General features: G+C 35.5%; 1 protein-coding gene across 35 annotated transcripts in view; it reads right to left on the bottom strand.

Moving 5' to 3' along the window:
- The window catches only part of RIMS2 (regulating synaptic membrane exocytosis 2), a 452,323-nt gene that overhangs the window by 385,661 nt on the left and 39,178 nt on the right, over positions 1–27,484 (bottom strand). For 3 of the 35 annotated variants that reach the window (XM_042036228.1, XM_042036234.1, XM_042036231.1), the window contains exons 2-3: positions 5,531–5,563; positions 5,052–5,138 (exon numbers count right to left, since the gene is read on the bottom strand). The exons of the other annotated variants lie outside the window; for them this stretch is intronic. In XM_042036228.1, the coding sequence (XP_041892162.1) occupies positions 5,052–5,138; positions 5,531–5,563 (120 nt within the window). The remainder of the gene's footprint in view (positions 1–5,051; positions 5,139–5,530; positions 5,564–27,484) is intronic. 35 annotated transcript variants of the gene reach the window in all.

Genomic DNA, 27,484 nt, shown 5'->3' with positions numbered 1-27,484 from the left:
CTCTGACTCTGCAGCTGAAAGGGATAACTGTATGAACTATAATAGACTTCATGGAACATAACAGAAATGTTTAAAGGTTATACATAGTATAGACAAATTATATAACACAAGACCAGCAATTCCCATTGAAAATATCAGGAAGTAGTTTTAAAGCAGACAGAGGGTGACAACTTCTCCATACAGATAATTAAATTGTAGAATTCATTTTCACCAAGTTCTGAAACCAGGAATAGAAATAGGTTTAAAACAGGATTGCAAATAACTATGGCGAACAGATTCCTTATTGCCAGGAAATAAACCCAGCAGTATGCGTGCAGCCACTGCCTCAGGAAGTCACTAAAATACCTGTATCAGAACCAGGCTATGCATATCCTTCTCCTTATGTGTGTTCTGGGTACTCATTGCTGGGCACTGCCAACATACGATATTACAACAGTGCCGTCTAGCACGGCAATTCCTTTATTGTGATTGGAGCTTAACACCATTAAATAACATTCCAAGATTCATGCAAAAGAAAAATATAAGCTCCAAGTCAAACCCTTAGGCACAAGGCCACCATATCCTAATGAGGAACAACCTGAATACACCTCTTACAAGATATATACCTTATGAATCTGAAGAAATAAAAATTGGTAGGCTGATTGTTGAGCATCAAAAGCAGTTGCTTCAGGGGGCAGCTAGGAATTTCTACTCTGTAAGGATTAAAATATAGAAATATCTCAAACACTGCTGATAAAACTCATTATGAAGTACACATGTGCTGGAGATAAAAGTATTCTTCATCAAGACAAGACATGCAAGACCTCTCTCAATATCAGAACAATCACAGAAATTGGGAGAGGTGCCTAACATCTGCAGGAAAGAAAATGTCACTTCCACCTTGGAGAAGCATAAGGATCTACGGAACCACAGACTAGTCAGACTCACCTCAATTCCTGAGAAAGTGATGGTACAACTAATCCTGGGAACCATCTCTAGGAACATGAAATACAAAAAAGTGATCAGGAGGCATTTACCAAGGGGGAGTCATGCTCAACCAATGTAATGACCTTCTACAATGAAATGACTGCATGAGGGGAGAGCAGTGAATATTGTCTATCTTGCCTCCAGTAAGGCTTTTCCCATTGTCTCCCATAACATCCTCATAGAGAAGCTGATGAAGTACAGACTGGATGAGCATACTTTGAAGTAGACTGAGAACTGGCTAAATGGCTGGGCCCAGAGTGGGGAGATCAGTGGCACAAAGTCTAGTTGGAGGCCAGTTCCTAGAGGTTTATCCCAGGGGTCAATACTGAGTCCAGTCCTGTTCAACACCTTACTCATGTAGATGATGGACCAGTGAGTACCTTCAGCAAGTTTGTGGATGACACCAAACTGGGAGGAGTGGCTGATATGCCCAAGGGTTCCATTGCAATCCAGAGGGACCGTAACAGGCTGGAGAAACGGGCTGATCAGAATCTCACAATGTTCAACAAGGCAAAGTGCAAAGTCCTGCACCTGAGGAGGAACCACACGCACCAGTACAGGCTGGGAACTGCCCAGCTGGAGAGCAGCTCTGCAGAAAAGGACCTGGAAGTCATGGTTGAATGTGAGCCAGCTTGCCTTGAGGAAAAGGAAGTGAATGGCATTCTGGGTTGTATTAGGCAAAAGCATTACCATGAGGCAGAAGGAGGAGACCCTGCCCTTTATTCAGCACTGGTGAAGCCACACCTGAAGTTCTGTCCAGTTCTGGCCTCCCCAGTTAAAGAGAAACATGGACGTACTGGAGACAGTCCAGCAAAAGGCCAAAAAGATAGGGACTGAAGCATCTCTCATGTAAGGACAGACAGAGAGCTTGAAATTTTTAGCCTAGAGAAGAAAAAGTTCAGGGAGGGGACCTTGTCTGAAGGATAATACCTGAAGGCAGGGTGCAAAGATAATGGATCCAGGCTCTTTTCAGCAGTGTCCAGTGACAGGATCAGAGGCAATAGGCACAGACTGAGGCACAGAAAGTTCCCTCTGAGCAGAAGAAAACACTTCATTCTAGGGGTGACCAAGCACTAGCACATTATCTCTTGCCCAGAGATTTTCTAAAGTATCCATCCCTGGATATATTCAAAATCCAGCTAGACATAGTTGTAAACAATGGCCCTAGGTGATCCAGCATGAGAAGGAGGGTTGGGCAAGATGACCTCCAGAAGTCTTTTCCAACCTCAACCATTCTGTGATTTTGCAGTACAGAATTCGTGTCCAAGAGCGTCAGACTAATCCTACCTCTGCCCATAAGGGCACATGGTCAATGGTTCTACAATAACTTCTCCAGAGCAAAAGTGAAATCTGTAACACGATACCTTGTTTTCAGACACTATTCTGCTTCCTCTCACTGCATTTAGTCCTCCCCAGATTCACTGTAAATAAACTTTTTCATCAGCAAAGGTGGACAATCAGATATATATTGAAATTAGATTCAGATACTGACAGTGATTTCAAGTGGAAAATGCCCCACTATGTATGAATAGTGGTAAAAATTTCTACAGGCATTTATTCTCCTGCCCAGTGTCCCACAGTGTTCCCTGGTACAAAACTCTTTGCAAGCCATTAATGTCAGAAAAAAAAAATTTTAAAGTTGTACCATTAGTATTTCTGTTCAATTTTCTCCCTGAAAATTTACAATAATCACAAAAATAAATCCTAGTAATTAATACATTAATGAAGTTATCACAAATAAACAGTGCTGGAAGACATTTTTAAAAGTCACTTAGACCATTCTCTTGTCCCAGCACAGGACCAGCTACACTTTTGCCTCTTCTAACAGATATTTGCCAAACCTGTTCCTTAAGATTTCCACAGCTTCCACACAAGTCCTAAATAAAGTATGGAAGGATTTTAAGTTTTCTTTCCATTAAAAGGTTCTCTCTGCGGAGTTCAGTCCTCCCTAATTCAATTTAAGTTTACTTCTTTCAGCTTCACCATGAGATGAAAATGGAAAAGTGGGAATTTCCTTCAATTTTTCAACAACTTTCTGTATAATTAAAGACTTGTCCATCTCCTTCATTCCCTGGGATTTTCTCTTCAGGAGGTTAAATTAACTCACGTGTTTGATTCTTTCCTAATACATACCACGTTTTTAGACACCTAATTATTCATTCCTGTTACTCTCCACTGAATTACAACTGCTCCACATAATTTTTGAAGGGCATGCTACTCCAGTGAGATCTTACCGAAGCCTAGCGGTGTGAAAACCTCTTCACAGTGCTTCCTGGCTAGTGTCTGTACATTCCTGTATGACTAATCTCTTTCAGGATACTGGCTACAGCTCAACTTACATACCATCATGGCTCCCTGATTCTCTGCCAAAGAGCATTACCCTACACCATTTTTCTTTGTCCTGTGTCAACCACATAAACTACCTCTACGTAACACCACTTCGCATTTTTCCTTCTGAATGGCATCAAAACATCATAACCATATCTTGGGGTTTTCAGGATAATTTTTGAATATAATCCTTCCATTAGATGTTAGCACAAGACTGGGAGAAGTGTATCTATACATTCAGTGAGTATACAAATTAATTAATTTCTTAATTATATAATAAAAACATCGAACAAAAGTCATTCCCAAAGAGATCACCATTCAAAAAAATCCTTCCATAATAACAGTAACCATTTATAAATACCTTTTGTTAACTACAACTCATCTGTTTACACTGCCCATATAGTATTTTCAGTTTCTTGAAAGCCATGTGCTTCATACGTACAACACTGGTAAGCAGAACAAATTTTGCTGAGTTAAGGAAAATGGGAATACAAAATACTGAGTTGTTGTGAACAAACTGTAATATTGCCAGTATCTAACAAGAAACAAAAAATAAAATATTCACTATTAATATTTTATACAATTTTATAAGCCCTTAAGTGAGAATAGCAGAAAGAGAGCTCAGAATAATACAGTGCTTTATAGAATATCGGTTTTATGCCCTATTTTTCCATTTTAATTCATGAAAATTTTTCACTACGTATTCGCAAAAAACAACACATCTTTCATGACCCACAAGTATGAAGGTTCACTTAAATATATGTATTAAAAAATGAATGAACATTGATTCTGCCTGGAAAATAATTAACAAGTTAAATGCGTGCTTTAAACCAGTTATGCATGAGTTCAAAAGCAAACATTTCTTTTATCACACGAACTTACAAGGCATTCACCTCTAGAAGAAAGAAAAGACAGCAACTTAACTGTTTAAAGCTTAAATAACATCTGAAGTACATTTTAAGAATTTGAAAATTTAGAATAATAGAAATGTTTTAGTTTCTCTTTATGAACGGAGTATTTTCAGCTCCATACGTTAAGTTCTCCTCTAAGAATGAATGTCCTAGCTTTGCCAGTTTCTCTTAAAACTTTAAATTTTCAGATAGCAAAAAAAGTACTGGCTTAACTGTATAAAAGGTTCATGGATTAAATACTGGCACCACCAAAGTCAAAATTTCCTCAGCTTTGACTGACCCAAGATTTCACCTTTTATCTGCTGAAGTTCTGAAACTTTACAGATACTCTAAAAGCATGGAAAAAATGACATGATGTTTTCCTGGTCCTTAGAAAAGTCTTCCTACATATTATGTAGATTCATATAGCATTCTATGCATGACCCAGACCATGCATGTGCATAGACATGCTATATATAATGCTACATGTCTTGTCATTCCAGCTCCTCATGCACAGAAAACACATCACCCGGAGTTTCATATATGAAATATTTGCCAAAAAACAAAACAAATGAACAAAACAAAACTAAACAAAAAAAAAAAAAAAAAAACCAAAAAAAAAAACCACACAACACCAAATGGAACAGTAGTAACTCCTTAAAGCAATCACTTAAGTAACTGATAAGCAGAGTAAAACCTGATTTTCAGTTTTCCCTTTGCAAATGAGGGGTTGGAAAGCAATTGGTGCTCAGCTTGTAAAATGCCCTTGGCTGAATGTTCTAAATGGGCAATTATTTTAAACATACTCTCCAGGATGTTCTAATGCTGTACAGACATTACTTAATCTACAGAGAGCAGCTTACTTACGTCTGGGGCTCCTTTTCATTTTGCTGTTTTTGCTGTGGTTGAAGAACGTTATTTACCAGCTCAGTGATCCCACTAAAGGGAAACCACCTGTTTAAACAAGCAAATAATGTGACTGAATAACCAATAAAACCAAACTAGTTTAAATGTTTTCTTATCCAACGTTAGTAGAAATACACAGGCGGAAAAGCTAGAGCCAATGGGAATGTTAGCTGCAGAACTAAGTCAGCCACTAAGGGTGTAAAAGAAGTTCTACAATTCACCAGTTCACAAGCAGGCAGCAAGAGCCTACATCCAGCTAACATGTGGATGGAGTAAGAAGCTACAGGCAGCTCTCTTACAAGCCAGTCAGGAAGCAGATGACAAACTACCTGCAGCCTATCAGGTATCAGTGAAAGCTAATACCATCAAAGGTGCAGAGAGCAGAACACGGCAAAGGTAGAAAAGTCAAGCCTATTGCATCTTTAAGATATTTTACTTACTGTGTCGGCTGTGGTTTTTGTTCTTCTTTGACCCTAAAAAGATAAGTTTGCACAACTGAGTGCAACATGTTGAAAACAACTACCCTGAAGTACTAAAATCTGTATCAAATGGGAAGGGAAAAGTTTCTATTTTGAGTTTAAAGGATTTCCTTTAATATTTGTTGTATGTTTATATTAAGTTGTACTATGGGCTTATTTCCATTTAGTTTTAAAAATGGGGAGTGCCAAGTATGGAAAACTTTAATATGTAACTAAAAATTAAATCAGTAATGTTATATGCCTGACTTTCAATTTTTTGCACATAATACCGTGTTAAAACATTTCCAGCAATACATTCAACTACAAATACAAAGGAAGGTACTTGATTATGTGAACTACAATCTATTTTTTTATTTTTATTCACAACCAAACTGCCTGTCATAGTTCATGGCCAATTTAGAACATGTAATATGACACTTAAAACAATATACTAAGCTAATAGATTAAAGGAAAATCTGCATTATATTTCTTAAACTACAGTGATGTCAGGACCTGAAGACAACCTAACTAAACACTGAGGGAAAGCTAAGGAATTTTAATCTTGAGTGAACTTTACTAGGACTTGCTTAAAGAAATACCTGGATAACACATACAGGAGGTCTGTTTAGTACTGATTAATATTTGTCCACTGTCTTTAGGAAAAATTCCATCTAAAATACATGCTTTAACTTAAGTGAGCAAGCTGATGTTCTCTTACTGAGCCTGTGCTGGTTTCAGCCGGCATAGAGCTAGCCTTCTTCACAGGGGCTGGTATGGGGCTGTGTTTTGAATTTGGGCTGAACACAGGGTGGATAATATAGAGATGTTTGTGCTATTGCTGAGCAGGGCTTACACAGAGGCAAGGCCTTTTCTGCTTCTCGTACTGCCACACTGGTGAGGAAGCTGGGGGTGCATGGGAGGTTGGGAGGAGATTCAACACCTGTCCTGAGCTGGGACAGGTGACCCAAACTGACCAAAGGGATATTCCAGACCATATGATGTCATGCTCAGTAAATAAAGTGGATGAAGGAGGAAGAGGGGTACATTTGGAGTGATGGAGTTTGTCTTCCCAAGTAACTGTTACACACCTGATGGGACTCTGCTCTCCTGGAGATGGCTGAACACCTCCCTGCCCATGGAGGCAGTGAATTAATTCCTTGTTTTGCTTTGCTTGTGTGAGTGGCTTTTACTTGACCTCTTAAACTGTCTTTGTGTCAACTCTTGTGTTTTCTATCTTTTACCCTTCTGATTCTCTCCCCAGTCCTACTGGTGAGGGAGTGAGTGAGCAGCTGCCTGGACCTTGTTTACTGACTGGGTTTAAGCCATGACAAAACCCAAAAATAGAGACATACATCCATAGGAATATTTACATCCTCTAATTGCAGATAGTGTTCTTAAATATCCAGTTAGAATCTACCTTCCCTATATGTTCAAAAACCCAAAAAGGTTCCTAAATAGATATTCTGAATGTCTCTACAGAGAATACTCTCACCTAACCATACAGGAAGTGCAGGCTCATAATTTTAAGTGGATGCTTAGTGTTGCACAGAAAACTAAAGCTCACCAAAATAGCTCCATATCTCCTCCACCATAGGCTATCACAGGAAATAACTCCATAAAGAGGATTCAGTGACTGCATAACAATTAAATAAGTGAACAGTGAGAAACACTGAAGTCTTTCCAAAACTGGGTACAGAAAGGGAAAACTGAACATGCAACACACATTAAATTGTCTTCTAGCATGATTTTGCCTCTTCAGCACTTTAGAAATTTAAATAGAAAGTAACATTCCAGTACAAAAACAAAATAAATGAATAAATAAACAAACCCCACAAAACCAAGCAGGTATATTAAAAAAAAAAAAAAAGTAAAAATAAAAATTTGTCATGATGTTGCAATTCCACTCTACCATGCATCTTAGTCATAATATTATCTTTAATCAAGAGAATCCACACTGGTTTTTCAATGTAGAAAATTCAAAGCAGGAGAAATGGGAGGGACAGGAAATCAAAGCATGTTCATACTTTCCTCACTAGGTAGTTCAGGACATTTCAGATTCCTCAACATTATGAGCCTTAAGGCTCCATGGTCAGCTGTAAGCAAACACTCCCAGATAGTAATTCAGAATTCCTAAGTGGCATACACAGAACTATACACTGAAATGTGATCTCCCTGACAACTGAACACTGAAAACTGAATATATCACTAATCTGTATATTCCTTTCCATACATGATTTCCAAACATACTTACTTGACACTTTTAAGTTATTACTTCATTGTGAATTGTTCTATTGAACTAAACAAAGGAAATTCGAGCCCTTCACATAATCAGATTACAACGCCACCTTTCCTTTGGATAGTGACCATGGTCAATAATTTTTCATGTGTGAAATTAAATTAGTGTAAAATCCTAAGTGTGTAATTTGAAATCTGTGGTAGGTTTTTTTTCAAGAGGATATAGCATCTTTACATAATAGCATATATCTGGTGGCTTCATGCAGCTGCAAACCCTTGGTATTTTTGAAAATCTTACAATCAATTTTTAGTTTTGCACCATTAAATAAAAGACATTGTCCATTATCAGACATGTTGAAAAACTGCATTTAAAATTAACTTTTCAGCATTTGATAGGAACACTGTGCTCTAAGTCAGGATATAATATGACCCTACAATTCAAAATATCTCTCTTATAAATTAATCTTTTCTTCTCCTAGAATTCTGTGTCTCATTCACTATATACTTTCCAACACTGCAGTTATGTGAGGACAAGAGCTTCTATAATTATATAACAGTGACGCATTCCATACATCCTTCATTCCCTGGATTAGGAAATTATCTTCCTTGACATTATAACGAACATGGAAGGCAAACTACAATTTGAAAAGAAATTATGAAAAGATCTATTGAATTAATAGATTCTACCAGATAATTTTAAATTAATATTAACCTTGTGGATCAATAGGCCTGAACCCGGTGTACAACACAAGTATTTATCTTTCAAGGTCAGAGAATGGACACAGATTCTGGATCTAAATCAGAAAACCACAGACTAATTTCTGCTACATTTTTTCCAAAAGACTTCATTCAGATGAAATTACAAGTTATAGCAACTGACAGAAATAATGATATATTAGAGGAAAGGCACTGAATGTATTTTTAACATTGCTGTGGTTTAAATGTCTTTTTCTAGACAGAAAAGGACTAAAGAGACTCCAGATACTTGAACCCTGTCTACATGTACACATACAGTTGTATTTCCATTGGTTACAAGAGCGGCTTTGTGTTTCACTGGATTGTGTACTGCCATATTTATGCTTTGTTTTCTCCCCTCCTTTCAACAATCAGCAACAAATAATTGCTTAAAAGAAGTGTCTTTCCAGGTCAGAAAGCCCCAAAACTTCCATCTTCTCAACACATCAACTGAAATAGCCCAAGAAGTATAACTGCATTCTGCTTCTTCCAGGCAACCTGTCTTCATTTAACCTTCCTATGTCTTTTCAATCCTATCCACTCAAAACTCTTCCAAGAACAGTGCCAGTTCTCATTATTCACTAGAAACAAATTCTGATCAACACCTGTCTACTAAAACCACCAACAGGCTGCAGATAATGTGTCTGATCAACAATGACTGAGACAATGCATTCTAACGGTGCAGAACACTAAGTATTTTACCATCTATGGTAAAATGTCAGAGGAGTTTGAAACTTTTGTCACAATTTTTTTTGCAAAGATCACAACTCCATACGCTACTCCACTTGAAAACAAGGATTTTTCTACTTGCCAACAATACAGAATTTTTACACCTTGCACTTTGTTGTCAGAAACCTCTGCCCTTTGAAACATACACATCACCATTACTCTTGTGTTCCTCTGCAAGCCTACACAGTGCAAGTGCCAGACCCCTTTGATCTTTTCCAGTAGCTAGAAACATTAAGCTAAATCTCAAGTCTCAGTGAACAGTTTTTGATGTCAGATCCTCTCCGTGTACTAAAAATTTCCTCAAAGATTAAGGCTATTCCCACTGGCACAGGGAATTAATACGAGAACAGAACAGAAAAAAGAGGGAAGAGAACAAGAAAAATGGAAGCAGAAGACTAAGTAATGGACACATCAATATAAAAATTATTACTATCCCTTTAAACTCCTAATACTTTTCTATTTTTCAATCTACTGCCACCAGTAAAAGCTTCTCTCTAAAATCTACTACATCAAAACCATAAAACATTCTTTTCAAAAGGTGCTTTGGAGACAGGTAAACTAACAAGCACTCTGTTATCAGAGCTCATCTCTATTTTAACATACTTGGATGCATAGCCACAGAAACATAGGGGAAGAATTCAGGTGTCTCAATCTATGAAAATAACCCTTAAAACACACTCTACACTACCTAGATATCTGTATTAGTTCTTCTCAAGTGAAGTTCGGGGAATCCAAATTTCAGAATCAGCCATCCGTGGCAGGGATAAACATCATAATATCTACCTCTAACCCAGTATTACTCTCAAGATTCACAACTTGCCATCCATGGACCTACAAGCACAAGGAGACAGATTAGCTAATCTGCAGGAATAAACTGAATTTACCTAATGTCTCCTAGAAACACTGAGTTGAGCACATAGCATATAACACTCTGTATCACTTTCATTTAAAAATGCTACAGGCCAGGAGTTTCAGTCTTTCATTCAATAATATTCTATGTTTTCCTTATTTCCTAACCAACTCAGCGGACTAGGACAGACCACGATGGAAGTTTTTTCTAGTCCTTCTGTTGAAATTGAGAAGATTGGAAAAGCAAGTCATCTTTTGCTTGGAACTCATCTATGAAAAAAAAAATTTAAATATATTTTATTATTACTATTAATGCTGTAATGTTGCTAGTATCAATTTAATGAAGCTGTTGATGTTTCAAGAGTAGTTATTTTTATTAAATATATTGCTTAGGAAATCCAAAGAGTGGGACACTTGCGCGAAATTTTTAAGTTTAGAGAACATAGATCCTAATGGCAAAGCAGGATAGATGTGCAGTAGTCTCAATGAGCAATGCATGTTACACTAAGCTTGATTAAGACTCAACATAAGATCAAATATTAATGCACCAAACTATCTGGTTTTCCTAAAGCCAATCATACAGGAAGGATGAGGGATAGCTTCAGATCTATAAAAAGAATCGTTAAGTTTTGCTTCTTCTGCAGATACCATACTGACATTGACCTCCAGCTTTGCTCACAATAAAATACAAATAGTTCAGAGAAGACAGCAGCAAATAATTTGTCTCAAACCCAGATTTATATTACACGCAGTAAAAATCTACAAAGCTGCTATCATTCAAATAAAAACAGCAGCATGAATGCTAACTACTTCATAACCTCTTATATTATAAGGTGAATTAAACTGAATACTATTCTCAGGATTAACATTTGTTCTTAGCATTCCAGACCCCACTAGCCCAGCTGACAGTACAGAGACTCAGCTTTCTCAAGAGTCAGGGTGCCAACACACAATCTTTGAAGTGTTCTCTCTCTCTTCAATAACTGTCTACAATTATTAGCAGATTTGAAATATTCCAAAATAATTTGATAATTAGCAAATGCCTTTTCAATGCACAACTACAGAAAAGATTTTAATGAAGGTATGGAACTAGCTTCCTCTGGAATTTATATATTCCCCTTGTCATAGTACATGAACATCATAACCTCTAAAAGTATTTACCATTGGCAATATTTCTGAATTTAGAACAACTTCCTCCCCTGAAACTTATACCCTTTAAAATGGCACCGAAAATAAAATAGATTTAAAGAAACAATGATAAAATTCTGACCTCCCTTCCCTCTTGTTTCCCTGTCCTTCCCATTCTTTCTCTCCAAAGAACTGCATTCAATGCATAACTACATCCAAACAACTGTGGGGATACCCATTCCCTTGGTTTAATTGTGCTGAAAAAGAGGGAAGATCATGAGCTCCAGCGACATTCAGAGGTTTCCACCACCCTGTATTAGAATGCAAGGTCCATTAATGCATTTTCCCAGATTGCCTGCTGTGGACCCTCTTTTATTTTTCTAAATCTTTGTAACAGCATTTCAATTATATGCCCTGCACCAAATGAGCAAAAAAAGAGGAGGATTAGTTGCAGTGACTGCAGTGACTACACTCTCACATCGGAAGTCAAGACACATGACACAAGCAGAGTATATAATTTTGCCTGCATCCACTCTTGACAAAACAGCAGAGTTAAAACAGACACATACTCAAATACAGTCAACTATTTTCTTGAGAAGGCACCTTTACAGATTAATTAAGTTAAATTATGTAAGTATGTTTAACTCCAAGAAAGGAGGTCAAATATAAATCCATGCCAATTGCATAACTGTAAAATATTAAATATTAACTGAATTGATTCTTTGCATTGATTACCCTATTGATGCTATAAGAATATACACATAAGAACATGCAGCTTAACTATTTTTGATCAAAATTAAAGTCTTTAATTTATATTACTGTTTCAAGTGTTTGATTAATTTAGAGAGTATAGGTAGTTGAATTGAGAAGGATCATCTTTTGGGTAATAATGTCTTTCCAAAGGAGTATTATCCTGAAGACATACGCAGGTGATTTTACTAATTTTGTTCTGTTTGTAACCAAAGTACCAGCACTTTCCAGAAAAGCACCTCCACAATCAGTAGCTGGGAGGTAATCGGATATTTGATATTAGTGAACAAACTGGTGGAGAAGTTGGGTTCTTGGGCTAGAAACAGTATCTGTTAAACAGAATAAATTTAAAACCTATCTAAATCCAAGCTTAAGAGGTTAAACATCCTCTGAAGCTCAAACTAAATTTATTGTAGATGCAAGACAAACAACAAGAAAGCACCAGACGTACTTTACAGGTAAGCACATATACATGTTCCTGTATAGTAGTCTAGGCTGAATGAGCTCTTTGCATGAGCCTCAGATGAACATCACCCATAAACACAACACTTTCTGTGAAATAAAGATTACTCTGACAATTAGATGATAATTAAAATGGGATGGTTTTATCTAAGGTTCCAGACAAACAAGTCACAAAGCGAAATTTTGACACTAATATTTATAAAATATCTACTAAAATGTGTGGTTCACTGTGACCAAAAACAAGAGTGCTCAACAGCCCTGTACTTTTAACCCTAAAACTGAAGAAACTGACAGTATGTTTTGATCATTTCAGAATCAGCAAAATAAATCAGGTTCTGCTTATCTTAGGATATGAACTTTTCAGGGCAGAAATGCTTCCTATTGTTTGTTTCTGGGGTAGGAGATAGAGACACTGTGTTCTACAAATGAAATCTCTCTCACTTCTCACACATCCTACTCAGCCAGACTTCTTCCTTGCTATTTGTTATGGTGTTCATAGTAAAAACATAAAAATGAGTGTAAAACTCACAAATCAGCACATTAGAAAATAATTATAGTACAACTGTAATAATAAATAAGTACTACACTGAACAGTAGCCATTATGTTATATATAGTTCCAATAATTAATTCATGGATCAATGCTCTCTTTTGAAGGTTATATAAAATGGCAAGCAGGGGGCCTATACCAGGGAGGTGACATTAAAAGGTCTGTGCTAAAAATCTAGTGGTTTTCCAAACCCACCACATAGTTTAAAATGGGCTACTGCAGCTTTTCCCTATATTTAGTAAGGAAAAGAGTATTTTGGTTATTACAGAGTAAGTGGGAATTTCTAAGACAGAATTTGTGAGCCGTCAGCACTATAATTTGTTGCCATGTGGAACAGGCCGGCTGCTTCCCACTTAGGTGTCGTGTCTGCTGAGGGAATAAGGCATGTACAAAAACCTGAAAAAGCAAAAAATTATAAAATAATAAATAATAGAAAGTTGGATCACACAAAGTTGTCAAAGAGGGACAACAAAAACAACTAGAAAAAAGTATAAACAATGTTAACAAAGGAATTATTTTGGGTGAAGTTGTGTCTTTCAATCCTAAGGCTCCACAAGTTTTTTTTCAGATTGGCATATTACTAATATTCTTGAATTAGGAGTTTCACAGATTTGCTTTTCTCTGGGTAAAGTGTCTAATACCTGTCAGTTGCTCATCTCTAACATCATATTTAATAGGTGCAAGATCGGACCAGCTAACTTGCAACACATAAAATAAAAACTTAGCCTGTGTTAGCAATGCAGTAAGAGCAAAACAAAGATCAAATTAATGCATATGAAGGGTGTCACGTGCAGCAGATAAAAAGAGCACACAAGTTTAAGGAATCCTTGAGCCATAGTAAATATTTCTTTAAAAGGAGTTTACCTATTCAGTTTCTATCAGCTTATTTAAAGATCAGCTAATGTTACATAATTCTTCACTATAATGAATTTCCAAATGCATTTCAAGGACATGAGACACAAGTAAATATCTTCTTGAATCTAATCAGTTTGTTCTGTCAGTAGAACCCTTTTTAGACAAAAAAAAAAAAGGGCAATGTTCCTACAAATAACTTCTATTTCTTTAAAAAGTTCAACTCTGAGACAACAGTCACCTGTCCTGCTGTATATTTGATCACACTAATGTCTCCCTCACACAATCTGAAAAGCCCTGACTTCTCTCTGATCTCAGTGCTCAGATTATATACTGGCTGAAAAGCCTCACATGGGAGCCTGACACTTGTTCTCGGCCTTTTATTTTTAATAATAGTTTTATTTGGATTCAATTCTTTTTCTCCAATTTAATAAGTGTTACTCTCCTAAATCCTGGTGATACATGGACATTTCAGTTAGATGACTTACAGAGAATAAAATAAATCAAACTGAGAAAGCAGGCATCAAATCTGAAAAGAATATTGGACTTTTGTCCAATTTTCCAAGAAGGAATAGAGACAAAATTGTCTAATTGTCACATAACATTTGTTATTAGATGCAATTTTCTGTAATTATGGGGACCTCATAGCAAGTCTTGGGTGAGATTTGCATTGAAAAAATGTTTAAATTACAGATACTTTTACAACCTAAACTCTAGCAAAGATTAGTATTTCACAGCTAGCATTCATTTGACTGTATCTATTTTCAAAATATCGAGTTTCTCCACACAAGTGCTGGAATAGCACTTAGGTCAGTCTGCCAGTGTAATCTTGTATACTTTGTGTAAAGAGAAAAAAAATGTTTTACATTCTTGCCTACAGGATGTGTGAGATCTACCACAATAGCTGCATTACAGTGAGCCATACTTTACTTCTGGAAATAAGAATGACTGTAGCAAGATGACTGTGAAATGCATAGTCTTGTTCATTATCCAAAATGCAAACAGTTACCACTATTATAGTAACAACACATGCATAAATACATTCAAATGTAACATAGAGGTGTACAAGACTACTCAAACTTTAGTAAATCTATAATCTCCAGACACAATTTTTCCAGAGTCAACTTCAGTAATGGATAATCAAATACCATATAAGGTTTTGTCCTAAAATAGTTTTTCTTAGAAAGGACTCAAAAAAGGCTTAAATATTTTAAATGAAAATTTTAATCATAAGGAATTTTAAGGGATATTTATTTCAGTGTCTGGATCACAACTTTCCTTAATACAATTTCTATTAATTATGTATTGGAAAGATGAGACTTTATTTTTTACTTATGCTTCAAACTGTTTTGCAATTGACTGAAATTCTCAAGGAATTCATACAATGAAGCAGAAACCCTAATTTTAAAATGGATAAAAAAGCTAAGATCTTGAAATCAAACACATTAGAACCTTCTCAGAACATTATTTGAATTCTAATGTAAGCAAAATTTCATTTTAGAACAAAACACTAAAAAAAAAGAAGTTTCTCCTAAGGGTTTTGAGTTGCTTTTGGGTTGGATTTTTACTTTTTCAACAGTAGATGGCATTCCAAGCATCTCCTGCAGAAAGTGCTTGGTCTGTCACCAGCTGCTAGTGAAATATGCAACCCTGGGCTCAGCTGTTAGCAGGTGAATTTAAAAAAATTCCTTTTAACTCTGTAATTAATTTTATATGCACTGGTAATTACTTTGGACTTGGTATGTTATTTTGTGTTAAATAGCAATTTTATAACATTATTATCTCTAAGATATCCACCAGGTGAAAATCATACACACTAGAGCTTCAAAACTACACAGCAGACAATAAGTTAGCATTTCTCAGACTGTGACATTTAATCGTGTGAAATGGATTCAGATTTCTTCCAGAGTGCAGGCAATCCTAGAGGAGGATTATTTGCAAAGGATACAACAGGAACAGAAATAACAAATACCATGAATTTGTTCCTGTTCTCCTCAAAGCCAGCCTTACAAAGAGCCCCTTTTTTGGAGCAGACTTGTTTCCTGCACCCTCTCTACACATGAAGCTCTGGATCACTATTGCATAATGAACAGTACAAGGAACTTCAGCTGTAAGGCTGGATTACTAAATGGCTTGAAAAATGCAAGTTCCCTACCAAAAAAGAAACACAATATAACTTCTGCTACAAAAACAAGATTAGAATCTAAGATTCAAACAGGAAGTGAAAAACCAGGAAAAGAAAAATAAATGAGAAATACAACAGTAATGCATACAAATTTAATAGAACAGTAATGCATACAGATTTAATGACAATACTTTCAAATAGTCTATTTATCAAGGAATCATTCATTTTTGCTGATTTGATGTTGCTGTTGACATAAATCTTGAGAGTTAGAAATTTTATTATTATTAAATATGGTTTATTTAATATTTTTGAGGGAATCATGCCTATATTATTACCTTATTCTATTATATATTCTATATAATAATATAGAATATTATACATTATCTATTATGATGATGATATCTTTATATTATGAAGTTATTATACTATTATTAAGACCCTTTTCTTGAGAATAAATATAAAATACTGGGGTTTTTCCTGATAATATATTTAGTTAAATAAAAATATGAAAGGGAATACTTGTAGATCACTTTGAATTCTCTATTCATATATTCTACAGAATTTATAGTTTATATCTGGAAGACACAGGAAGTTACTGTGATATAGTCTTGTCTATCTGTGATATGATGTCTCTGACTACATGAGACATCTGAGATAAATACAACATCCAGTTTACACGGTACTTAGAGAAAGCCCAAGTGGTTTTCTTTAAAAACAGATGTTATCTGGTGATTCATTTGCTGCATAGAAAAGTTAGAATCATAAACAGAATATTATTATAAACTGTCTGCATGACTAGTTACAGTAATACATTTTACAATAGTAGAAATGTTCTTTTCCTTTAGTTTTATATGCCTGAATTAATGTTCCCCTAAGAAAGAAAATATTCCAGTGTACCTTTTTTCAGAATAGGTTTGCTATTTCTGTCTACATTTCTCTTTTTATCAGTACTCTGTTGAGGTTTGCTTGCTATTTGCACCTTTATTTTAAAGTGAACCGAAGTTAAATAATACTTGGAACTCACCAAGTTTTTCTAGATTTTTTTTTCCTGATCCTTTCTTTGTACACCCTTGTCTTGTACTCTTTGCATGAGTAAGGATTTCCTAGTTTGAAGAGTTTATTTAGATTGGTCATTTTTGTGCACATTTTTCCTTCTCATGTTGTACAGATGTATTTACAATGAGAAGCAAAGTGATTCTAGAGCTGTATCACAGATGCCAGTTAAACCGAGGGGTGGTACTTTTTCTAGTGAGCAAGCTTTGGGCTCCAGAGATTAACATAATCCAATGCTTTGAGCACAGCCAGATTTGAAACTACTGACAATTTTGAATACATTCAACTCTCTCTGCACTTAAAACATCCAACTTTTAAGGTTTTAAACCTGATATTCAGAGAATACTACCTGTCTTTAAAAAAAGGAACTACTTTAGCAAATGCCTTCTAAACAGAAAATGACTCATCTGGTCTTATTAATGAAGGAAATAACACCTGCCAAAAAAAAATAAATAAAATAAAAATAAAAACTCCTACAGAACACATTTGCAAAATTAATCTTTACAAATTTTGAATTTTTGGCTCAGAATTAAAATTCTTTCAAATAGTTTCCATGTCACAAACCACACTCGAAGCAGAAGCTTAGAAATATTTAAGTGATCTGCTATAAAAATTAATTAAAATATTTTCTTTCAATCTAAGATGTAAGGGCCTCTGATCAAAATATCTTGTTTTGGCTGAGAATGCCAATAGTTTTAAAAGCTAAAACTATATTAATCAGCAAACTATATTAACAATGTTGATTAATTTTAATTAAGTCCTGCCACATATGATCCTCTGGAATGGCCAGTGGCTGAATCTGAGACATTTCCAGGTCGAGGGAGTTGTAGATTTACTCAGCCTATGAAAATCTTGCTGGTTTGGGTCCACTGGTTTTGACATTCCAGAGTACAATTCAGGTTGATGCATCAGGCTGTTCTAAATTTCAAGGCTGTGGTGACATCATGCATTTATTTTTGCTTTGGTTGTTAATTTCCTTCAGTGTCTTTTTACAGGTTATTCAAAAAATTGGTTTAATAACCAGTGGAAAAAAACCCTTGAATTTCTCCTCTGCCTGCATCATAGAATTAAGAATGAAATGAGAATCTGATATGCGTAACTATTCCCATTTCTCATTGAAAACAAAACATCTATTTTCTAAACAGGCTCCAAGAAAGAATTCTGGATTCCAAAAATGTGAGATCACAATTAAATAAAAATTGTACTATTTAGTAAATTCTGTGTTTATTTAAACTTCTTCAACTGGGTTTCATAGGGCAACTACTCAGACATTATTATAACTATTGCTCTGAGCAAACTATCTAACCTCTGAGATCTTACATAAATTATAGTTTAAATCAATAGTTGTTGTTGAAAATTTTATTTTCCGTCTTCTGGTTCCCAGTGGTTCCTGAAAGTAGTACATACATTTCTATAAAAGTCAAAATTCTCTCCCAGAATGATGAAAAAGTTTGATTGTGTGATCATTTTTAACATAGATTTCTGAAATCAAATACATGAAATTGTAACAATTTTACAGTTTTCTGTCTGACTTTACTTTTTTCTATATTTTTACTAAGATTAACTTTCCTAGTCAGGCTGCAAAAAAATCTTCCAACAGTCAGATACAAACTCAAGTGTTGGTAATTCTAAACCTTTTCACCACAACCTATGAAAATTTTAAGTGTACAATTAAACATCATAACTCTAATTAAGAATACAGTTTTCTCTCAATAGTTAGCATGTTGATGTTGACCCAATACCTGACCTTCCTGAAAGAATGCAATGTCATTTACATGACATTATAAAGTAGAATCTAAATTTTTCCCCCTTTGTTTTCTGTTTCCTGGGAATAAATTTAGGAACTAATTAAGATCTCAGAACCCTCTGCCTGACATACACCTTACCTGAAACGCTCATTACTCCTTTATAAGAGTGATCAGTTTGGGATTCCAGAAACTTAGGATTGGTTATAATAGGTTAAAGACATTTTCAGCAGGGGGAATGCAGAGATAGAAAAAAATAAACTTCAGATCTCACGTCCCTCCTTCAGCAAAACTAAACCTGTACTAGAGGCATTTAACAGAATGCTACCTGTAGAAATACTTACTTTCTGAGCATCATTCTTCACAAACATTTGTTATTCAAACTCTTATCTGAACAGAAGTTCTAAATGTTTAATAACGAAATGCTGCATAGCAGCTTTGGATGATCGTTTAACTCCTAAGTCTTTATTGTAATGCAGACACCCATTGTTCTCATCCCTAGCTAATTACAAGCATTCATTCATGCCTGCTTGCAATTAGAGTACATTTAAAATGAACAGAACTGCCATTCATGAAGACACTAAATATAAATGAAAATTAGTAAACACAAAGTGACATCAAAACCAGCTCAGACAATAGTCCTATGATTTAAAATGTAACACATGCTAAACATCCTTGAAAAACTCACTAGTTAACAGATTCTGCAGAGCTGCAACACCAGTACCAATTTCCCGTGGGGAGTATGAAACTGAATTTTGTAAATTCAGTATTTACTTATACCTATACTAGTAGTATAAATGAGAAGTAAAGGCAATCTAGAGAAAATAAGTTTAAAAGTTATTCTCAAGTTCATAAATTAGTGTATTTCTATGTTGCTGTTTTGTAACAGAAATACTCCTTTCTTCTGAGGAAAGAGGTGCATGCATTTTTGTTTAAAGAGACAGTGAGAGAAAAAAATTTACTTCTTAGATGAAAAACCTACCCAAAATCAACACAAGGAGTAGACTTTTTAAAATTACAGAAATTAATGATGGAAGGATGAGATTACTATGTTTCAGAATGGTTATTGTCATTAGTCATTGTCTACTCCAAGCACAAGTTCAATACACTAAGTTGTGTGAGAGACAAATGAGAAAACAGTACATTAAATAGCTTAATGTCTAATGAAACTTAGACCTCCTATTTTCTATCTTCTATGAATCTCCCAAACTGCAAGTTAAGCTCAATATTTCTTGTCCCATCATCTGCTCAGGGCATGAAAAACAGCAGCTTTTCATTTCTTTGAAAAATCTGAAGTTCCCCTAAGTCTTATGTCCTAAAGCTTATCAAAGTGTTTAGCCTCTTCTCACGGAATGTTTTCTAGAGATCTCACCTGGACTACTGTCAACTTATCCACTGCTATTTTGAGCTGTAGTTTTGAAAACTAGACTCATTCCAGCTGGGCATTTAGTGATGCTCATTATTGCCTCACAGTTTTGTAGGACGTTGTAATGTAATGTAATGCCAGCCTATGATGGCAAGTACCCTTTCCATAACCACATGTACAATTAAACTTCATTTTCAGCATAAGAGGCAGTTTAGAGCCTAGACACTGCACTTGGGAATTGATAAATAGTCAGCAGCTAACTTCAACTTAAATGTATGATTATATGTAAGCATAGTACTTACTGAATAATATTCTTGTTGAATATCATTCAGTAATTTTAGACCAAATCTCTAATTTCTCAAACTCATTTATAAATTTTCTAATATGCTTGTAAGTGCACTCTATTCCAGCATTCTGAACATTAATAGATGTGCTTGACAACTTCACCAAAGTTTCATTAGGTAAATCTTTGTTTAGACAGAAAACCATCCATAGATACTAAGTAAAACTTTCTGGTCCATTACTCATGGGTACATATTACTATTCTACAATTCTACAAAACTACATAGTAGTTTTCTCTGTATCACCTGCCCTGGATTGCTTAGGAATATGTTTTTCAAGATGATATTAAAGCCTTCCTCAAGTCATCTATTACCACTTCTCTGTCTACAGAAGCTGGTATCTCTTGCAAAATTAAATTAGATTTTTCTGGCATGATTTGTTCTTGATAAATCCACATTGATAACTAGTCTTTTCTCTTTTTTTTTTTTATCTTCTAGATACTTACAAGAACTTTGCTTATTTCTTCCACTGTTTTTCTTGGAATTTCAGTAGGCTGATTCACTGCTAATACTCTGGCTCTTCTTCCACTCACACCACCCAATTTTCTAAAGGGGGATTTTATTCTTGTTGTCTTATAGTCTTATATAAGAGCATATCCAGAAAAGAGATTCCATCAGATTTTCTGAACTCAAAATAGCTTAAAATAAAATCCATAAGACCACAATAATCAGTAATTTTATTATTCCTTTGTGACTTACAAATGCATTTAAAGTCACGATTTTAGAGACAATCTTAGCATCTCAATTAAAATACTACTTCAGCCAATAGAAAACTACTTTCTAAAGCCCTGTCTATTTAGATTACTTAGTCTGAATAAAAACTTAGTAGGAGGTGTGATCTTGACCTTCTAGAATAAAACAAAGTATAGAATATCTGCAACCACTTTTGAAATTTTTCTCATTCCTATTCTTGAAAAAAAGAGGCAATGGTCTTGTGCAGGTACTAAATGCTCTCTCTGAAAAATCATATTAACCCATTAAAAAATTTTAAAACTGATTAATACTTTTGGGCAACACTGTCTTGGAAAGCAAAATGGTTTCATACTATTACAGATGATCCCTACTCACCAAAGACAGAGCAGACACATCTATCATAACCCTGTGAGGCCTGTCTGTGGTGCTGCTTGCCTGCATCAAACATTCCAGATTTTCTTTAACTTATCCCTCAAGATCTCAGTATTCTTACTGACAGTTGAACTCTTACTTGAAAAACCAGCCCTGATGGAGAATAGAAAATGCAGAGATACAGATATGCTTGTCACAGGTGCAGAAACAACACATTTTGAAACTGACAGTCTCATTTTTTTCATATAGTTAATAATACACTTTTTTTCCCTTTAAAAGGAACATCAACTCTAAGAAGGACATAGGCAGCTAAGCTGAATGCCAAAATTCATGAACAGTGTACACAATTCAAAAATTTAGTTAAACCTTTCTATCCAAATCATGTACAGAAAAACAGGAGTGAAAAGTGACCAACAACATTAAAGAGTTCTGAAAAGATGGGCAAGAGTGACATGAGAATTGTGAAAATGTGAGACCTGAGTTCAGGATTTTTTAACTTTATTGGAAAAGTGATAAAAGCATTGTTTTGATTTCAGTCTTATCAATTTTTACGTACACAGGAGACACACTTTAACAGGCATTTTGACTGTGAAGCTGGTTCATTTTCTCTTTGGCACTGTAACGCCTTGATCATTCAAATTGTGCACATATTATTTGGTAGCCAGGCCCATTATGACTGAACCAAGCTGTTATCTTGATTCAGAAAAAGCAGCTATGGAGGAGAAGATAATACATATTGGTCTGCATGGTGAATACAAGTACCAGCTGGCTTGGAAGCCTGGGCTTGTTTCCTAATGTATATAATAGAATAGAATTGATAAAAACTGAAATATCTATTCTCAAGGAAGAGACATTTGAAAGAAAGGTGGAGGGGAGATTAGAACAAAAATTCAAATTTTGAAGGTTGAGGTTTTATAAATACTGAAACATTTTACTCATAATAGTAGTGAAATTTAAGTCAATACTGGATGTATTTTGAAATATGTTCTGTTCCAATCTCGTGTTCTTGACCTTGATGCAATTGCTCAAAGAGATTGACCACATATGTGATGCACCAGATCTTAATGGTCCATCATCTGACTTTAAAATCTACTTAAAGATTCTTCCCTTCTCTTACTATGAACTCAGAAATTTTCCTCTGTGTGAATTCAAATTTGCAGCCTTTTTTCAATTGATCACACCCTTTCATATGTCACCATCTATGTCCTAATGACAAATTAACAACCATCTAACTGAAAAGCGAGAGTAATTAACTTTATGTGAGTACTTTTCACAGTTACTTAGACAATTTAAGGATAAAGGATAACATGCATTGAAAAAAAATAAGGGCTGCATTCCATGCATGAGGCGTATTTTATGTTAATACAATGCCACCACCACAAAATTTCAAGGTATTTCAAATGTATACTAGATAGATATTTTTAAATTACAATTAATAACATTATGTAAAACTACACAGGGGTTTATGTGTCCATTTTGCTCATAAACTACCAAACAAATCTCTGTAGTTTGCATAGCTAAAAACATACAAGTCAGTTTCTAGTTTGCCTAAAATTGTTTCAATATCTCTAATAATATCTGTAATACAAGCAGTGCCCCTCCCAAATAAATGCAGTATTATCTCACTAATTGCATTGACTAAAAACAGCAGAACTGCACAAAAGAAAGGGCTAAATTTAATAAGACTATAAAAATACAAAATCACAAGCTTCAGAAGGAGAAATTAGCAAATTCTTCCAGCTTATGGGAAAAGGGACCTTTTTATTTTCTGAAGAACTTGTATACAGTGGCTTATATTGCAGCTCAAGGAAGAAACCATAATTGGTTAGCATACTACTTAGATAATGGAAGTATGGAAGCAACCTGATTTCTACAAAAAATACAAGCACTCTAGACTGACCTATAAAAAGCACATAAAATTACTACCTAATTAATTACACATAGTGTTTCTCACTGCTAATACAATAACACTGCAGAATAACACTGATTTGCAAAATGTTCTTAGAACAGAAAGCAGTGCTGGAAGTACTCTGCCATCTTCCACAGTTCTCAGAAGGAAATAGCAAGTTCTTTTGATTTCAATAAAAAGACATGCTATAAATAAAATGTATTTATATCTTCGCAAATAAGCAGAAGAGTTGCACTGATCATGGCTTTAGAAATCTTGCCTAATTTTTCTAAGATGTTTCAAAGCCTAGCTTAGCATCTGGATGTGCTGATTTTTATCACTTTTATAACGATAACAGGGTTTCACTACTTAAACAAGATCTCCTTGGGAATGAAGAACAGCTGGTGCAAGCTGAACAAGAAGTGAATAGGCACAAGAGACCACTTCTTGTATCTCTATTTTGTTGGCTATATATATCCTCAAACTGTTGAATCAGTCAAATATTTAAGAATTCTCTTAGAATTCCTCCTGACAATGGCTTACCATACAGCACCTACAGCAGTTTTCTCCTTTCCTGGTTTGCTAGGAGATTCAATTTCATCTTTAAGGGTGCCAGTATTTATCAGCTGCCATTATCATTACCTACCCCACCACAGTAATGCAAAATTCATCAGCAAGAAGCCATCAGCCATTATCATATTCCCATCTACAATTTTCCACCATAAGTACTGTAGCCTAGTTTTCTACTCTCTGCACTGATTTTTAACAGAGGAGAGCATCGAGTGTGACGTTTCAATTCTTATGTTCAAAATGCTCAGCATCTTGTGTCCAACATGTCCAAGATAAAGATCATGGTCAGAAATTTCCCTCCTCAGACATAATAATGGTTTTAGTCTACATGAATGGAGACAGAACTTTCCTAAAACAATCATCCACTCCTAAATCATCCTGTCTTTTTTTGTAGGTGCAAAAGTGCACTGATCTCATCTCTTCTAATACGAACACAAAGAAATATACATATTTTTAAAAAAACCCTCCATGTTATAACAAACCCCACTAACTGCACATTAAATTCCTCCCCCAGGGAGAGAATGTGAGAGAACAAACCAAATGTAACAGATGTTAGTCGTATCATTTAATGCATGACTGAAAGACTAAAGATGCTATGTCAATGAGGACAACATAAGAACCTCTGCAGAACAGAATGGGATTAGCACTTCAGTATTTATTGTTAAAATGAGAGAACACTATAAAATAAAAACAAAGCCAAATCTCTTTTGCACATTTAATTAAATTGAAAACTATAGAATGATCAACAAAGGCACATCAGAATTTCTAATTTTCTATAAAGCCTGTCAAAACCCCAGAAGCCTATAATTCAAAATGAACATTAAATCAGCCACAGATGACCACACCACAATACTGTGGTCAAACTTACTGACACTAATAATACCCTTTGTGATATCTTTTGTTGTTCCTGTGTATGGTTTCAGGACGTAAATGGGGAGACTTCATCATAAACATTATCTAAATTAGTTACTGAAACCACAAGTGAATGTCAAAATTCCTAAAATCATTGTATCAATAATTACAGATTATTGCTTCCAGAGAGCCAGGGGTGGACAACCCGGTGTGCCACGACCTTCCTAGAGTGGAAGGGTTCCTGCAAGGAACAACTCTTCAGGGGCGGTGGCAGGTCTCCCTGGGCAGCAGGGGATTCCAGCTCTTTGTGAAATCACCCAAGGCAAACTCGGGGACAGAGAAACAGGAGCCTCGTTTGGCTATTCCACAGAGGTAGCTTTTATTATCCAGCAGGCTCTGTGAAGGGAACTCCCTCCATCAGGACTTGGGGACAGAGGTTATATGGGGAAGGCAGGGGGCGGGGTAGAAACCAATTAGCCAACTGGGTACAGGCTATTACCATATAGAAACAAGGCATGCTGGCAGTGGTTCACTTCCTCACCATGACCCAGAGGAAGGTTGCTTATCTCTGGGGAGAGTCTTTTTGGCCTCAGGCCTCTCCCCTCCAAGGGAGTGTAGGGGGCTCTTGTGCCAAGGGCTCACAGCCCTCCACAACAGATATTATTACAGCTTGTCAAAAAACAGGGAATTTGTTCTGTACATCCCTAACAGTAGCTTTGAAAAAGCTATAATTAAAAAAATATTAAAAGCTATGTCTAAAAACCCTGTATAATAATTGTATTTATTGCATTTACTTAAAAACCTCAGAGCTCAACATAAACACCCATAAAAAGAGTACATAAATTTTAAATGTCTTTAAATATCACTAAAAATATTTTTTAAATGCTAGCCATTTTCCTAAGCATTAGTTGAAGTTAAGAGAGTTATTAAAGCAGGTGGCAAACTAGCAATTAAAAAAAATATGTATGATGTCAAACAAACCTGCAGAACAGCCACTGTAGTCTTTCCTGTTATGAAACTTAAAGTAGACAGGAAATGTAATCTATTTTCTATAAAATGGAGCAGAACAGCAGCATCTGTGATGACACTGTTATAATTAATGTATTTTATCTTAAACTGTCATCTCCATGATAACTCTACAAGAATATATTCTGGTTGGAATGTCAATGACTACTTAAAATTTATATAGCTCTTTAAATATAAATCAGTTGAGGATACTGCAAGTTCTTTCTAATACAAACAAACCACAAATTCATTATCATTCATTCCCCAGGAAATAAGGGCAAATTCCCTGTAATCATCCCTGAAAGGAACTCTATCACAGGATTCCTAGTCTTGTATACAATTGACATCTTAGAGCTTTTAAGCACTCGGAGACAAAAATCTTATTGCAAGAGGCTTAGAGTTTACAGGTTTCTCATTTAAAAATAACAGCATTATCTTATACATGTCTGATATTTTTTACTCCATCAGGGATAAATCCATATGCTGTGGCCTTAATATAGACATAGATATCAGGCAAGCATATACATAAATCTTACACAAGGCAAGGCTAAATCAACCTTCAAGAAACACAGTTCCAACAAAAAATATTATTCCTCTGCATAAGGATATAACATGGAGGATATAGCAGGCAACTCCTTTCCTCCACTTTTAAGTCCACAGATAAGCAAAAGACTGCAAATATTTAGGAACATCCCTAACTTCATACAAGTGTCTGGAGAAACAAGGACTAATAGCAAGATTTAGCAACTACTGTGGTGCACTCTTACAAGGCCTATGAAGTACCCCAAGGAAACTAAATTATGCACTAATTAAAGAAGTTAAGTATCCTCAAAACATAATGCAGACACCCAAAAATCTGACAAACAAACTTTATAGATCTAGCCAACAGAAAGACAAGGACACTACTCTTCTGAATTTCAGTCTTTTCCATGAATTTGAGTACCTGACTGAAGCCTTTCTACACGTATGAAATTTTAAATTATGTGCAGTAGTAGCACAAATTGTCTTGTCACAGAATATTCTTGTAGAAGTCAATATTTAACTGAAGAACTTCATTTGTTTTATAAATATGGTATTGATCCTTTGGCTAATAGCTTGCCTGGCCAGAAATGAAAGTAATGGGATAGAAATCCAGATTGTTTTGCACTCTCAGATGAAGTCTGTACTTGTAGGACTACAGAGCTTGCTTTCCTGTCAGCCTCTGCATTGTCTGCATAATATTATAGTTTCAACACCTGGGAGAATGAATGTCCTATCAGACACTCATGGAAAGTTATGGAACATATCCTAGTGGAAGCCATTTCCAAGCACAGGAGAATGCAAACATGTTTGAATTATCCAATTGCCACCTCTGATGAAATGACTGTCTGTGTGGAGAAGTGAACGTAAAGCCTGGTGACCTGGTCTCCCATGGCATCCTTCCAGACAAACTGGGGACACATGGACTGGACACGCAGATGAAGAACTGGTTGGACTGCCAGGCTCAGGGTGTGGTGCACAGACATTGAAGTCTTCTGGTAGCCCAGAACTAGTGACGCTCCCCCAGGATCTTTTGTTGTCTGGGCTTGTATTCTGGCCACCTTCTTTCATTTCCTTATTAAAATATCTTTTATGACAGACTCAAAACCATAGGTTTTC

This window comes from Corvus kubaryi, unplaced genomic scaffold (genome assembly GCF_017639235.1).
Source record: "Corvus kubaryi isolate FWS band 111438036 unplaced genomic scaffold, C.kubaryi_AGA036_p1.0 37385, whole genome shotgun sequence".
Taxonomy (NCBI): Eukaryota; Metazoa; Chordata; class Aves; order Passeriformes; family Corvidae; genus Corvus; species Corvus kubaryi.
The sequence above is the reverse complement of the archived record's forward strand: the minus strand, read 5'-3'. Positions and strand labels throughout refer to the sequence as shown.